Raw genomic sequence first — 14,976 nt, forward strand, 5'->3', positions numbered from 1 at the left:
ACAGTTCACCTAACATTAGGTTTTATAAAAAGTGGAATACAAGAGAATCCAAACAGACTTTGTTGGAAACGTTTGTACGATAATTTTAATTTGATAAAAAGACTAGTCATCTTCTCAAATAAATGTGTTTATATAATCACTTTTCAATAACTTATCTTAGGTTTCACTATCGAGGACCACTTCCCAACAATATGTGATTAAAATGATTGAAAGGAAATTTGATATGTTGGATGCTGAGGAGAAATTCCGGGATGTTGATTGAACGGATGAAGGTGAAGATGTGTCTGATTGGCTGGTGTTGGGGGGATGCACTGGTGACTGGGGTGAGGAGAGTGGAAGAAGGGATGAGGGGAGGAAGATAGAGGTTTGAGGGTATGGATGAAGGGATGTAGGTAATTAAGAGATTAGGAAAGGGGTGAGGGAAGGAGGATGAAGGAATGAGGGAAGGAGGATGAAGGGGCTGAAGGAAGGAGGATGAAATGATGAGGGAAGGAGGATGATGAGAGGAGGGTAGGGATGAGGGAAGATGTGGGATGGGTTGACTGGTATATGTAGACTTAACTAGGTAACTACACTTTAAAAACACCTAGCTAACTAGCTAAGTTAACTAGTTGACTTAAGATGACAGTTGGAGGAATGATATATATTTAAAAAACGATATTTTCAGGAAACATCATTAGAGAATAAGAACAAATGATTGGGAGTCAACTACACTGAACATGTGGTCTTCATTTAATATTCAAGCAGGACACAGACACTGCTGACACTTCACAAGTGAGGCAGACAAGCTTGTCCCACACTAACTGTGGCTTGTACTGCAAGTTCACACAACCTGAAGAGAGCTGATCAGTACCACCATCCTCCTCCACTGGCCAATGACAGCTTGTGCATTGGTCAATTACACTTAAGTCATTTTCAGACATGAACTCCGGAGAATGTCCGCTGCTCAATGGGGTCGGAACAGAGGCAGAGGCTGTTTACAGCACATCCACATCGGTGTTGGCTCTTATCACCTAAAGTACCTTGACACCTTCATCAGTGTCTTCTACGTGTTTGGCAACACTTGATCCTGAGATATTTGCATTATCCTAGTTTTTTGGCAGAATTTGGATCCAGCACGTTTAAGAAATATCATCAATGCGGCCACTCACTCACGACGAATCCTCCATTGGATCTCCTGCAGTTGTTTCTCACATGGGCTCATTCGTACATTCTCCTGAGTTTTTATTTGTGGCCTAGTAGGAGAACTTGCAGAGAAAGTCTGGAGCCTCTCACTCGGACATTTGCGTTCTCACATACGGACCCTCCGGATAATTTCAGGAGATTATATGAGTGCATGTCTGAAAGCAACAATAGGCAGCAATATTGGTTTCAAAAATAGTGCAGAGAAACCAACTCTATGAGCTTCCAAACTTGGCGCATTGGTTTTCTTTACAGATCGGAAGACAATATGTGCTCTGTGCTTTCCCTCTGACACCTGACAATGTAGCTTCAGTTTCAGAGGGCGTGGTGCTGTGCTCCTCTTCCCTCTAGTGCAGCTTTGGCTTTGTAACCAGAGAAGGTCGGCCCTGCGTCCCTCTCGCGACACGAGCGTTCACCACGCTCCTCAGTCTCCTCTGCCAGGCTGACTGACCATCCAAACGGAGCCTTTTTGCCAAAGGGCTCTGGTCTCCTTCCTCCTCCTCCTCCTCCTCCTCCAGCTTCGCCGGATAGCGCCGTCTGGTGGGTGACCTGCCCGTCTTGATCATATTGTTGATCTCACGCAGACACTGTAAACAGGAAGGACATCCAAAGTCTAGATTGCACACATGCAGTTCAACTGATAACGACGACAAACACATTGAACAGACCTGGGGGGGACTAGCGTTGAAGTAGTAGCACAGGCCGGTTGTACGAGCGGAGGGGATTTCAGGGTTGTATGGTGAAATGTAGATGGAGGGGTTGCTGAGCACCTGGTGTCTGCGAGGAGATGCTTTCCACGGGTGAGGATATGGAGACAGAGGAGGAGTGTCACCCTGCATAAAAGTTCCACAGCATGTGTTAAATCCAGTCTTGTAAAAGATGAGGTATTACAGTATATTACCACATTTTACATCTCCATGAATTGGCTTTTTGTCACCTCTGTCTTTTACCTCCTCCAAAAGTGCAGACACTCAAAATGGTCCACTTACTCCAGAGGTCGGGGCAAACTGCTCGGCAAAGTGCTGCATGCTGGTCGTGTAGACCTGGTTGTAAAAGTCGATAAGATTGCCCCTCCGCTCCCGAGAGGCTCCTGGATAATGTGTCGATGGCGTGTTAGGAGTCACCATTATGTCATAATCCTCTTGTTTTCCTGTGGCTGGGAAAGAGGAAGTGCTTCATATGGACCAACAGATCATATTTATATCACTGCAACAGCTCCTTTGCAGCGTCTGTGCTTTGTTTATTTTTAAATGATCGCAATTTGATTATAATAATATATTGAAATCAATTCAAAATCCTTCAGTGACTAAAATGCTAAACAAACCACAATTCTATTTATAGTTTGTTTATTATGGACAATAATCTAAATAGTGCATGTTGATGTGTATTTGTGAATCTGACAGCATTGTAACATACTGTGTGATTTATCAATCATGTCCACCTTGTACATGTATATGTGTGTAATGAAGGACATGCTGTTACTTCCTCATACAGATGATTGGCATTTATATTTACTCAATGGTTTCTTACTGTTGGGAGGGTCGTCCATGTTACGTCCTGAAATCAGCACATTGCTACAGACCTGAGGACAGAAACCACCTGCTCAAGAATATTGAACCAATGTTGCCAGAATACACAATGCAGATATAAAACCTCAAATACACCTGACAGATTATTGACCTTCTGTAACACCCACTGCAAAGTGCAGCCCAGCTTCTTTGGGTTCTGCCTTGTGTTGCTTTGACAAGATGTCATGATACCTTTCATATCTCATATTCCCTATAACATGGGAGCTGGTTGTTTAAACAGCTAAAGCACTTGTGTCCATCTGAGGGCGTATTTCTCTGACTATCCAGATGGTAACATGCACCTACATAGACACATGTGTACTCTGCTTGTTACAGACCGAGATGTGCAAAGTGAAGGTGTTTCCTGCATTGTCTCTGATTACCTGGCAAATCTGCCACTACATTAAAGGTAATGTACAAAATACACCCACAGTTAATTATGCGACTAAATACAATCCCTCTAAACCAGTGGTTCCCAAACTTTTTACAGTCCCGTACCCCTTCAGACATTCAATCTCCAGCTACGTACCCCTTTTTAAAAGGGGGGCGTGGCCGGAGCGGAGTTCAGCCAGAAATAATCACCACGGCACAGGTTAATGAGACAGGAGTGCTTGAGAGGATGCCAAAATAATGTCATAGACGAAATTCTTAATGATCAATTAATCGATTGTCGATTAATTATGCCCATCCCTAGTTTTGACCCTGAAACTTGCTTCTGCGTTTTCACGGGCCCGTAAGCGCAAGAGCCCTTCCGGGTCCCTTACGTGCTTATGTATCCCTTCTTACGTGCTGACGGGTGTCGACCAACTTTTCTAAAATTTACGGCAAAGCTCCGCAAGCTCACTCAGCCCGCAAGGCTGTGATTGGTCTGCTCTACATCCCTTCTGGAGCTGCATTTCCGGTTTCATGCCCCATAATACAGGCAGAAACAACGGGAGATTTAGAAGAATGAATATGGCCAAATAGAAGAGCGTTTGGCAGAGGAGATCCGAAAGTATGTCCACTTGTATAACCTGTCACTGACTGGTGTATTTGTCCGCCTGAAAAAGGCTACAAGGAGCCGCAGTAGCTATGTAAATAAACAATCGATGAAGAAGAAAGAAGTTTGGGAACCGATGCTCTAAACCATTTGCCTTTATCCATGAAACTAGAAAAAGTGGATCTGGACATACCATAAACCTCAGCTTGCACCATGTGCTCAGGCAGTTAATGTTAACTAAATTTTAAACTTATTTACAATTCTATTTTTATATGTTATTCATTCAAAGCTGATCCAGAAAAAAGACTTACACCTTTCCTGGCGTTTGGCTGCGACTTGTAGCTCCTCATTATGTGTTTGAAGGGTATCTCCACCTTGGTGATCTGTAAAAACAATGCAAATTAAAAAAGTGAATTACTGATATGTCTTTTATTTACGTATGTCACATTCAATACATTATATTGTTAACAAACCAGTGAGTCTGTGAGTGATTTCTTAAAGATGCCTTTTAACACCCACTGATAAAGTGTTAATGTTTAATGATATAAAGTCATTCTTTCACCCTGTAAGGGCTGAAAAACACTTTCTCTGTGCTGCTTGTTCTGACAACATAGCTGCACCGTCATTTAAAATATGTAGAATAAAATTGATTACATTAACACGCCTCAGTGTATTTTCAACCCAATTTCACAAAATCATTTGCAGCAATAGAGAGAACTTTAAATAAATAATATTCAGTGGTAGAATGTGATTTATTTAAACTTATACAGACTATTATATTTTTTATTTATTCAGACATCGGATGGAAATATTTTTAAACATGACGATGCATTGCTCCATGTAATGGTCTCTTCTCATCATGCAGCCGCTCTGCACTTCATTATAACTTGCCTGCTGAGCAAAGCACAGACGACATATATTAGCTATACTCAATCGTGTATTTTATGATCATTCTCTCATTTTCTCACACCGGGTAAGTGAGAGGCGTGAGTTTACTCTGAGGGCTGGTTTCACAAAGAGGTGTAGAGTAATTGACTACAGGAGAGAGAGAGAGAGAGAGAGAGAGAGAGAGAGAGAGAGAGAGAGAGAGAGAGAGAGAGAGAGAGAGAGAGAGAGAGAGAGAGAGAGAGAGAGAGAGAGAGAGAGAGAGAGAGAGAGAGAGAGAGAGAGAGAGAGAGCTGTGTATGAAACCTGTATTCGTTTAGTCAACATATCGGTGATGAAGATTATTTAGTTTTGATCATTTATTTCTGTTGTTATCATTACAACAACAGTGCTGTGTGGTGCTTTGAGAACAACAGCCTTTAAAAACCTGTGTGTAATAATACTGGTGGGACTGGAATGAGATACACCAAACTGTTTGTAGCAGTTATTAGACGTTCAAGATGCTGTGAGAGTACAAGAGTAGCAAAGAGTAGCAAAGAGCAGAAGAGCTATCACCAAATTAATTTAACCAGGTTAAAATATTGAGATCATATCGTGAAGCGATCTATGTCAATTTATTGTTGAACTTTAAAGATGGCCTAGTAGCGTGTAACCTTCTATGTTATGCTACGTATCTTAAAGCCTATGCTCTAGCGACATCTAGTGGCATCAAATCAGTTCATCCTTAAAGGGAGAGTACACCCCAAAAAATTATTTCTCTCATTATCTGGGTGTCCAAGACCGGAAGTAGCGGTAACCAGGGGCCATCAGCTTACCAGACCAATTAAAGGTCATTATAAACTCTCTCAGATATTTCCCAGCTCACCTTAGCTATGATGTAGATAGCACACATGAGCGATTGGTCCAGGTGACAGTCGACCATGAGGTGGGAGCAGTGGACCAGAGAATACTCGAAGCATGTCCAGATCTTCAGCCGCAGCTCGTCAGGAATGTCAAGGATGGAACACAGCTCCCTCAGACGCCTGCTCATCAAACTGTACACCTGAGACCGAACAGGACTGCACTAAATACACAGCAAGCTGCTATCTGTATCACTGAATAGGATTGTGCACGCTAGGAGAGACGGCTGCAGTGTGGTGGATCAGCTGACCTTACGAGCAAACAGATGGAGGGGGCTGCTCCTCTGAGGCCTGGTCACAGCTGATGGTAGAAACGTTAGCTCACAACTGACGTCCAAAAACACAACTAACCAGTCAATCCAAAATGAGACGTTTTTCAAGTTATGTATTGATGTGTTTTAAAGCTGGGGCTGGTAATCCTGGTTATCCATTCTGACCAAATGAAATGATGGTCGGGTTTATTACAATCATGCGTGGGCAACAGACACCGACTTTTTACCTTTTTTTTTAGACAACTTTATTTATTGATCGGGATGTGAAGAGAATTTTAACAACTAACATCTTACATTAGAATATAATTAAATATAGAATTATAATAAAAGTGTTTATACCTGCTGGTTTTGTGTCAGGCTGTAGCTCTGGTATCTTTGGATCTTCAAGCTGTGCAGGATGCATCACCTACATATGAAAAAAAGCCATTAATTATTAAGGTCATTTATGTGCTTTTCATGATTTCATTAACGATTCATCAAACACTCATTCTGTACTGTTCCATCATATTTCTAATTTAGTCTTGCTCAGCAATCGACGCCACCTTGAGAGAACCTTGAGTATGAAATGTGACACAGCCCCATGCTGCCCTATGAAGAGGTTTTGTGATTTTATGGCCGACCTGTTGGCAGGTAAGCAGCTGGCCCCCGTTGGCTCGGATTTCTTCCCACAGCGGTGAGTTCCTGGTCCAGGCCAAGCTCTCCAGAACGTTCTCCTCCACCTGGGTGAGGTGTCTGATGACAGCATGAGGTAGCCCTGCTTCAGCCCGCAGCACCAGCTCAATCACCTGTCGGGCCGGGGCACAGTGGTCAAAGGAGAAGGTGGCAGAGCCGTCACATGTTTTTGTCACTGACTAAAATCCATCAGTTTCAGCCCGGGAGGCCGACATCCGCTCTATGTTCAAATGTTGGCTTATTTTTTGATAAAGGTTAGAGTTAGAGCTGGTTCAGGTCTTGGACCAGCTCTCAGTCATGCTGCTATAGGTCTAGATCACCAGGGGACACATGGAGCTCTAGCTGTCAACTGTCTAACTGCCCTAACCCTAACCCTAACACACACCTCCTTGGCGAGGTAAAAGGACATTTACTCTCTAAACATGTGTCCGACAACAGGTTGTATACATGTAATACAAATGTGAAGTTATAAGCTGCTGCGAAACCCACCCTCCAGAAGTGGTGTGACTTCATCTGTAGGATCTGAAGGAGCTGGGGCAGATCACATGGTAGATGGTTTAAGCAAATGGAAATCTGCAGACAACAGGCCACCAGGCAGCGCTGCACAAGATCCGCCTCGAAGATGCCCTGCAACACATGCAAAGTGTTTTCCTTTAAAACAAAAACTGAATAATGATGCAGATCAAAACTTTTATTTTAAGATGAGAATGTGTTATGTGAAAAGTATATTGTTATTTGTTATATTTCTTTTTATTTAATTTACCCCAACAAGCTCTTTACTTAGTTCTTTTAAATTGTGCATCATAGAGCTCTTTACCAACATCGATACAGTTTTCAACATAAATTATTGCAACAATAACACAGAAGAGACTTAGTTGAATATATATCAGTGCATATCATGCACGACATACATAACACAGTGTTAAAGACGTTTATCAAGACTAAAGGGAGAATAAACTGTAAAGAAGAGGTGCAGGACACATGTCCGTGACAAGATGGAAGAAAGTGAAGATTAAGTCATGACATTGACAACGTTGACAACAAAGCAGAGAAACAAACATTTTTCCATCCATGGCCTAATTCAAATGAAGAAGACTTTATTCATAAACATGTTCACATTTTTTCCAGGAAATGTTTTCATGCTCCCAAATCATTTCTTGCTTTAACCTGTTTTCAGTTAGTTTTTTTTATCTTATTTAAATTAAGAGTGGTTTAAGAGACTTAGTCTTTGAACTATATTCATGTGACATGAGTCTTAGTTTGCTCTGCACAGATGGAGAAGTGGGAAACGACCTTCAGAGGGGAAGGTTTTACTTTTATACTTTGAGTACTTTTCAGAGCCTGCACTTTAATACTTATAGGTTAAGATAAACTTCATTCATCCCGAATCCTACAGGATAAAATAAAATAAAAATAATATAGGCCAAGAGATAAACAATTTTTTTTTATTAAATAATAATTACAAACAATATTCACAATAGGAAATTTCCCCTTAAGATGGAAATATTAGCTGAGAAATGTACTCGACTAAAGTGAAATGATACAGGATGATTGAGGATGTAAACTGTATTTGTTCATTAAGTATAAGTATATTGAAATAGGTGTGTGGATATATAGACTGCATATAGGAAAAACATGTATTTTACATTTTAAATAGTGTTGTAGAGTCTAAGAGCAGTTTGAAGAGTTCCTTCTTACACTCACGTTCTTGAGTAAATAGGTTTAATCAGTCCTTATTAACTCATTTTTAACAGGAGTATCTGCACTTCTCTGTATGTGACCCACACACGGTTCATAACGTGGTAACAACTACCCTGAAAAAGACTCAACAGCAGTTCCACATGTGGCCACAGGAAGGGGGTAAACTCACAGACACGTCGCTGACGCCCAGTCTTCTCCTCTCCTGCCTGACCAGGTTCTCCAGGATCCTGTAATACCAGAACTCTGCCTGGTGGCAGCACCTCGCTGCCAGCTCTGCCAACAGTATCACAGGGATTAGATGTGACATGCATCAGCAACAAGAGCTTTATTCCACAGTGTTATACCTATTATCAAAAAACCCTCTCATCATGGAGGGATTAACTGTTAAAGGTTGCTCGCAGACATGCTTTTGCTTCTGAGAGAACAAATTAATAATCTGAAGAATAATAATTATAAATTGTTTTAAAAAATCATAAAAATCTGGAGATTTTGTCATCAAGCAACATTGAACACAATCCGTCATCGTGCATTTATCCCAAACATTTAATTACTATCCCCTGGTCCCATTGTTAAATCAATGAATATGTAAGTATACCTTGGTCCTCTCATTACCTGAACGGTCCCCCTGCTGGAGCAGAAACGTGTGCAGCATGCGCCTCAGTCTCGCTTGGACTGCCTCGGCTGGATCTCTGGAGCAGGTCCTGAATCAGAGGAATCATAGAAGGTCCGGGAGAAGTAAATAAAGGAAGAAGACGTAGAAAAAAAGCCACACGACTGCACAGAAACCTCCTCAAATAACACAGTCATGTACTGACCCAGGCCCGGAGAGCTAGAATGCTCCGATTTTGGGGGCAATTAGAAATTTTGGTGGGCAGCTTTTCACACAGTGGACTTAGTGTTGAGAGTATGTGTGTGTGTGTGTGTGAGTTTAGAAGAACGGGTCACAGTAGGAAATTCAACAAAGTCGTGCTATAAAAATAATAATAACAATAGTAATAATAATATTATAATAAGTATTTTTTAAACGTGCCACGCACAGACTAAGGTCCCCTGACTTGTTTATGAAGCACACATGCAGGTGATTAGTTCCAGTAAGGAAGCTGTGAACGGACAACACTGCAATTAAACACAGCGAAGGGATAATTTTGAATGATACATGAGTAATTAATTTGAAATATGTAAAAAAAAAATCAGTTCAACAACCTGGTTTGTTTTAGTAAATGAACAAACCGAACACACCAGGAGACTTTGGCTTGGTTGTCCTCTGTTAATGTTTATTTTTTTTTAGAGCACCTGAAGGCAGCACCAAAAACAACATATATTTAGCCCCTGAGACCTGAGTGGGATCGATCCGTCCTTTTTATTAAAATCTATATCAAAGCAAACATCCAAGTTAGTTTCTCCGGTCATTTCCCGGAACTCTTTCTGCCTTGTGAGATGTCCGGATAAGGTCAGAGTGAGCCCATGTGAGAATCCAGCAGGATATTGTCTGGAGTGAGTGGAAGCATTGACTGTGTTTCTTATACACTACAGATATAATACACCGATATAATAATAAGATACCAGGTGTAAAAAGAGGAGCTATACACGGAGAAGACGCCAACAAAGATGACAACTTGGAAAGACAACAAGATTAGAGAGCTTTTGTTGGAATTCATAATTTACATCCTGCCTCCTGCACGCTGCTCCTGTCCCACTGCGTTCTTCATATGTGAAAGACCGACTCTGACTGGACCCAATTGTCCGGACTTTTTCCAGAGTTCATGTCTGAAAACGACTGTAGGGAAACAGACTTCTCTCTTTGTACCAGTAAACCACCAGTAACACTCGGTAGCTGTTGTTATTTTCTATAATGTGTCCAAACCTAACATGCATGTAGCAGTTAGGTGGAGTAATATCACACGAACACAACAGAGACAGTGTCTTCAAGACAAAGTGACTGGTGCCCAGTACTCTTAACTATGTGTTATAGAATGTGTGAGTCACTAGGACAACACAAACACAAAGTGTCCACAGTGTGAGTACTACAGTGAGATGCAGCACTAACCTAAACATAGACATCAGGTGATCACTGGGGCCAAACCATTGTGGGTTGCCCCGAGGCTCGGTTGCCATGGTGACCCTCACACTCACAGGGCGAGAGACGGATGAAGCGGCTGCACAGCAGAAACACAGAGAGACAATTAGGTGACAAGAAAAATCTATGTTTTTTGAAAAAGAGAAATAAACAGTTAAGAGGTACATAAGTGCTATATTTTCTTTTCTTTTTTCAGTCTTAAACAACTTTATACAAATAAACTAGGCTTAATGAAAACAGTCACATATGCATTTATATAAAGCAGGGGTCACCAACCTTTTTGAGACTGAGAGCTACTTCAAAAGGTACTTAGTAGTATGAAGGACTACTTGTTTGATACAAACGTCCTGAATAACAAAGTTCCAAAGATCACCTTTTAATATTAATAATAATATATGTGAAGAGACTGTCTGATCACGTTAATGTTAATTATTCCTCACATAATTATTAACAATCATTTCCACAACAATAATGGTAGGAAACAGATATATTAATACATGCATCATTTATTTATGTTATCTGTTTCAACTTTGCTTAAATTCAACATAATTGAAGTACTTTTGGTGACATGTATCACTACATTCCTCCATCAGTCTGTACTCTTTAAAAAAAAGATACAAAATAAATTAAATTATAACCACTTTGTAAAAACGATGATAAAGCTCAACCAAAAATAACACTTGCATGTGACTGGGGTGTAATGTTTCTGAGTGTCTACTTAATTTGTTGGGTCCCTTACTGTCAGCTGCCAGAGTTTTCAGACCTAAAATCCACACTGGTCTCTCCTCATGTCCTCCTTCATTCACTGTGAACACAAGAGCAAGACAGGCTTCATCCTACTTTCTTTTCAACTTGGTTTTTGAACACTGTGTCTGGTTTGTAACTGAGCGGCTGCTTCACGTGAACGAGCTCTGATCTCACTGTGTCTCTCTGAGCGAATGAGTGGGGGCGGAGCCTCGGGGCCTGTGTGTGTGTGCTGTCTGGGGACACTCACACACATTTCCCCCTCCCGGTCGCGCGCCCTAGCTATTATGCCTCTGAGTCACACCGTTTGGGAAATGAATGGCATAGAGTAAGATGGCGGTTTGACTTTTTTTTATTTCAAATTTAATTATTATTATTATTATTTGTATTTAGAGCATGCCTTACTAGCGAATCGCGGGGTCCCTGCGGGCGACACCGTGTTTGTGACCCCTGAGAGAAAGAAAGAGTGTCTTTGTAGAAACTGTGTCCAACCCTCAGACTGTAAAAAACATGAACGTGGTGATTGTGTAACTTTACTGCTGGTTTCCTAAAGAGCATCAAAGAAAGAATCATTTGATTGTATTATTACTTCAGGTAACACACTCATTGATAGGACTCATTTTTAAGAACATGTGCAACAGTATCATACACGTCTGTCAAGCAACTAGAATAAGAGTGTGTGGTCCCCTGTGTTCACAGTGCACGTTCCAGTAAAGACATACCAACGGCATTAAAAGGCAAACAAGATCATTTCAGGTTGAGCTGACTCAACGCTCTTTTTCCTTTTAAAGGAATGAGTTTGATCTCAAAGCCACAGAGGTCATGTGTCACTTTATAGGTCGTCATAGGCCTGAAGCACATTCTCTAACTCTCAATCTACACTATATCAGTGTGAGTGTGCGTGTGTCCTGTCTACACAGAAAGGAGATTCTGTTCCTCTAATCATTCTCACATGTAGCGTTTATCATCCCGTGTAACTGTCCACAGTGTCTGCATGACACAGGAGGGAGAGGAGGACTGAACACTGATTGTGTGTTTACATTCATCTTCATATTAGGCCACTGATCCTGATCATGTGGTGTTTGTACGTCTGTAAAATCAAATCATTGCAGAGATACAGAGCGACATCGTGTCAATCTGGTATTTTCTCTTTATGGACACAGTCAGACTCCATCAGTCGCTCAGAGTTAAAAACAGATGTTCACGTCCAACGAGGAGGTTATGCCTCCATTTAAATGTTCGTTCAGGAGAACACTTGTGGGCCTTGGTAGAGGTCTGACTATTTTCTTTATTAACTGATGAATCATTAGATTTATTTGAAGTCAGTAATTAGTCAATATAAATCAAAAGTTGGCCTGAAACCCGAGGATGACTTCTTTAAATGTCTGGTTTTCTCTGACCTATGACCTGAAAACTAAATGGCAAGAAGGTTGCCGGTTCAAACCACAGTTTTCCGGGGTCTCTGTGTTTGCAGCTTGCATGTTTGCATGAAATGCAGATGACTTGGAGACTAATTTGACTTTAGTGAATGTGAAGGGTTGTTTGCTTAAGTTAAAATCCTTGCAGACGAAGGGGTACCAGGAACTGTTCGCTATTTTTTCTGTCTCAAACGACTCAGCAGTCATAAATTAGTTTTGGTTCATCAACTGATTAGTGGAATCATTTATGGCGTTTCAGTTCTGACATTTGTTTCTATTTGCTCAGGCAAAATGGAGGTTTAATCCGACATATATCCTGAAGCCTCAAGATAAGGTTCTTTCTAATCTAGTATTGATTTAGAAGATATTTATTCATGATTACTGCAGCTCATTTATCTACTTCCCTCATCTCTCCATTACATCTCATCATTATGGGCTGAGATGAGCTTTTACAGACAGATTTTTTTAACAAGCTTCTAAAATTAGAAGACAAACTGGCACATTCAGAAACTTGAATAATACAGTTTACATAATTTACATTTTCACTTATTTTAGACTCAATCCACTATTGTAAATTGTGTTACTGTATCTTTGAGCAAAGTGGCACAAGAATTTCCTTCGGGATAAATAAAGTCTAATTCATCTTAACTTATCTTAAAGACCAGTTTCTGAATTACTTCCAGCTGCAGGTGTGAGACGAGACATTTCACTGTGTAGCTGCCTACAGCTGTAGAACAGGAAGTGCATGTGGAAGTATCAGGTTACACACCCCTCCTCATACAAATGAATCATCACTGTGGCCTGTTGTGTTGAGCATGAAGCTCCAGGCCCTGCTGATTCACTAAAAAATACCCAGAATTTGTATCCTCCTTTCACATCAGATCAATAATGTAGCTTCTACAAAGAAGAACCAGCTGATAGAGAACACAGGGAAGGAAATAAACAATACTATTTCCCAACTTATTATTGTCTTTAATGTCATAGGTAACACAAATCAACAATGCATTATATGGAAGGACACAGCTCTGTGCCCTCCCAGCGCCCACCGTCTAACAATAATATCCATAATCCAAGAAAAACTGCTGATCATGTTGTTTATTACAAAGAATTGGGGCAAATTACACAATTATACAACTTGTATCTTTCTATTGCACACTTCGAAAAACAGACTTTTATCTCATTTAATCGGTTTCTGTTCTTATTTCCAAAATGTATCCCCTGCTACTTCCTTGTGCTGCTGGGTGAACTTTGAACCTCCTCTACAGTGGTACAATACCTTAAATCTTATTTTATCACCCAACTTTACATATTTGTTTTGTATTTTTGTTCAGCTGCAAACTTGGTAAACAATGACGGATCATGAGACGTAATGAATAATGTATAATCTGTGGCCTGTTTATTTGGGTCACAACCAGTTCCTGTTTCCTCCTGTTGCCTTCACTGACACATGGTACATTTAACTCTGGCTTTGCTTTCACTTTTCCACACGTGGTAAACCTCCATGAGGCTGATTTTGTTCCTGATCATCAATAGAAGGGTATCAGTGCCGGGTTACAGCAGAGATTCAGTTATTGAAAGTGTGTCCTGCAGCTTTTAAAGTTACACCTCATAGAGTGACTCCTCGTCAGTGTTTGGTTTCAAACTGTCAGCTGACGTTTCACATCATCTGTCTGGCATTTCTCATTTGATCAACAGCTGACTTACCAGGTCACGGTGAGGGTCCAGGAGTCAGAATGAGGGTCTTCTCTGTGTGTGTTTCTGGCTGGGAGCAGTCAGTGCAGAGTGCAGCATGGTTCAGAGAAGACGACCTGTTGCTGCTCTGCAGGCTGAGGAAGTTCAGCCCACTGGCCTCTGTCAGCAGACAAGTCCAAACATGTCATGTGTGTGTGGTTGCTATGATCAGCACTGGGCAGCCTTGCTGGTCCCCGAGCGACACCAAGAGGAGGTGTGGAGGAACACTTTTTAACCCTTTGTTTGAACCTTCCCACTCAATCTAGTTCTTATAGTAGAAATATAGTGGAAAACAAGTGTTTTGATAACCATGTATGGGATTTGTAATAAAACATAGTCCTAAACGGTAGAAATCTGTGTATTGTTCCCTGAAAAGTTAGAACAAATCTTGGAACTGCACTTTTGCACTCTTTAATCAAAATCTAGACTAAAGTGTGAGGAGCTCCTACCAGGCCTGGACCACATCCCTCCATCGAGTTAGGAGGAAATTGGTTCTGTAGTTTTTGTGTAACAACATGTAAACCAACAAACAACTTCTGCCAAGGCCCAAAAGACCCCTAAATAAACCACATTCAAATTAATTTGGATCTGCACGAAATTACACAGACTCACATATAAGTCCCCTACATGTTTCATTGTGATCCATGCATTATTCTCTGGGAAATAAACCAAAATTAATGACAAACGCTCACAATGTTAAAGAAACTGAAAAAAATTCCAGAGACCAAATTTCATGCACAATCCTGTTCACAAACAAACACACAGACGAAAACATAACCTCTTTGTAGTTAATAAACCACTGATGTGACTCTACAGTCATTTAAGATTTAGTTTATCTTGAATATAGT

The 14,976-nt window shown here is 40.8% G+C and overlaps 1 protein-coding gene across 2 annotated transcripts; it reads right to left on the bottom strand.

Moving 5' to 3' along the window:
• Positions 1–709: 709 nt before the first annotated feature.
• Positions 710–14,293, bottom strand: LOC128440756 (retinoblastoma-like protein 2). Of its 2 annotated transcripts, none has more exons than XM_053423572.1 (15): positions 14,102–14,293; positions 10,975–11,040; positions 10,206–10,314; positions 8,771–8,859; positions 8,328–8,431; positions 6,947–7,084; positions 6,406–6,570; positions 6,125–6,191; positions 5,765–5,814; positions 5,480–5,656; positions 4,041–4,112; positions 2,713–2,764; positions 2,172–2,338; positions 1,851–2,015; positions 710–1,769 (listed from the first exon to the last, which is right to left on the bottom strand). In XM_053423572.1, exons 3-15 carry the CDS (start codon positions 10,271–10,273, stop codon positions 1,530–1,532), a joined length of 1,554 nt encoding a protein of 517 aa, XP_053279547.1. In that variant the 5' UTR covers positions 10,274–10,314; positions 10,975–11,040; positions 14,102–14,293; the 3' UTR covers positions 710–1,529. The 2 variants fall into 2 exon arrangements, with proteins under 2 accessions (XP_053279547.1, XP_053279556.1); XM_053423581.1 differs by having other exon boundaries at positions 10,958–11,040.
• Positions 14,294–14,976: the final 683 nt, after the last annotated feature.

This window comes from Pleuronectes platessa, chromosome 1 (genome assembly GCF_947347685.1).
Source record: "Pleuronectes platessa chromosome 1, fPlePla1.1, whole genome shotgun sequence".
NCBI classification, from domain to species: domain Eukaryota; kingdom Metazoa; phylum Chordata; class Actinopteri; order Pleuronectiformes; family Pleuronectidae; genus Pleuronectes; species Pleuronectes platessa.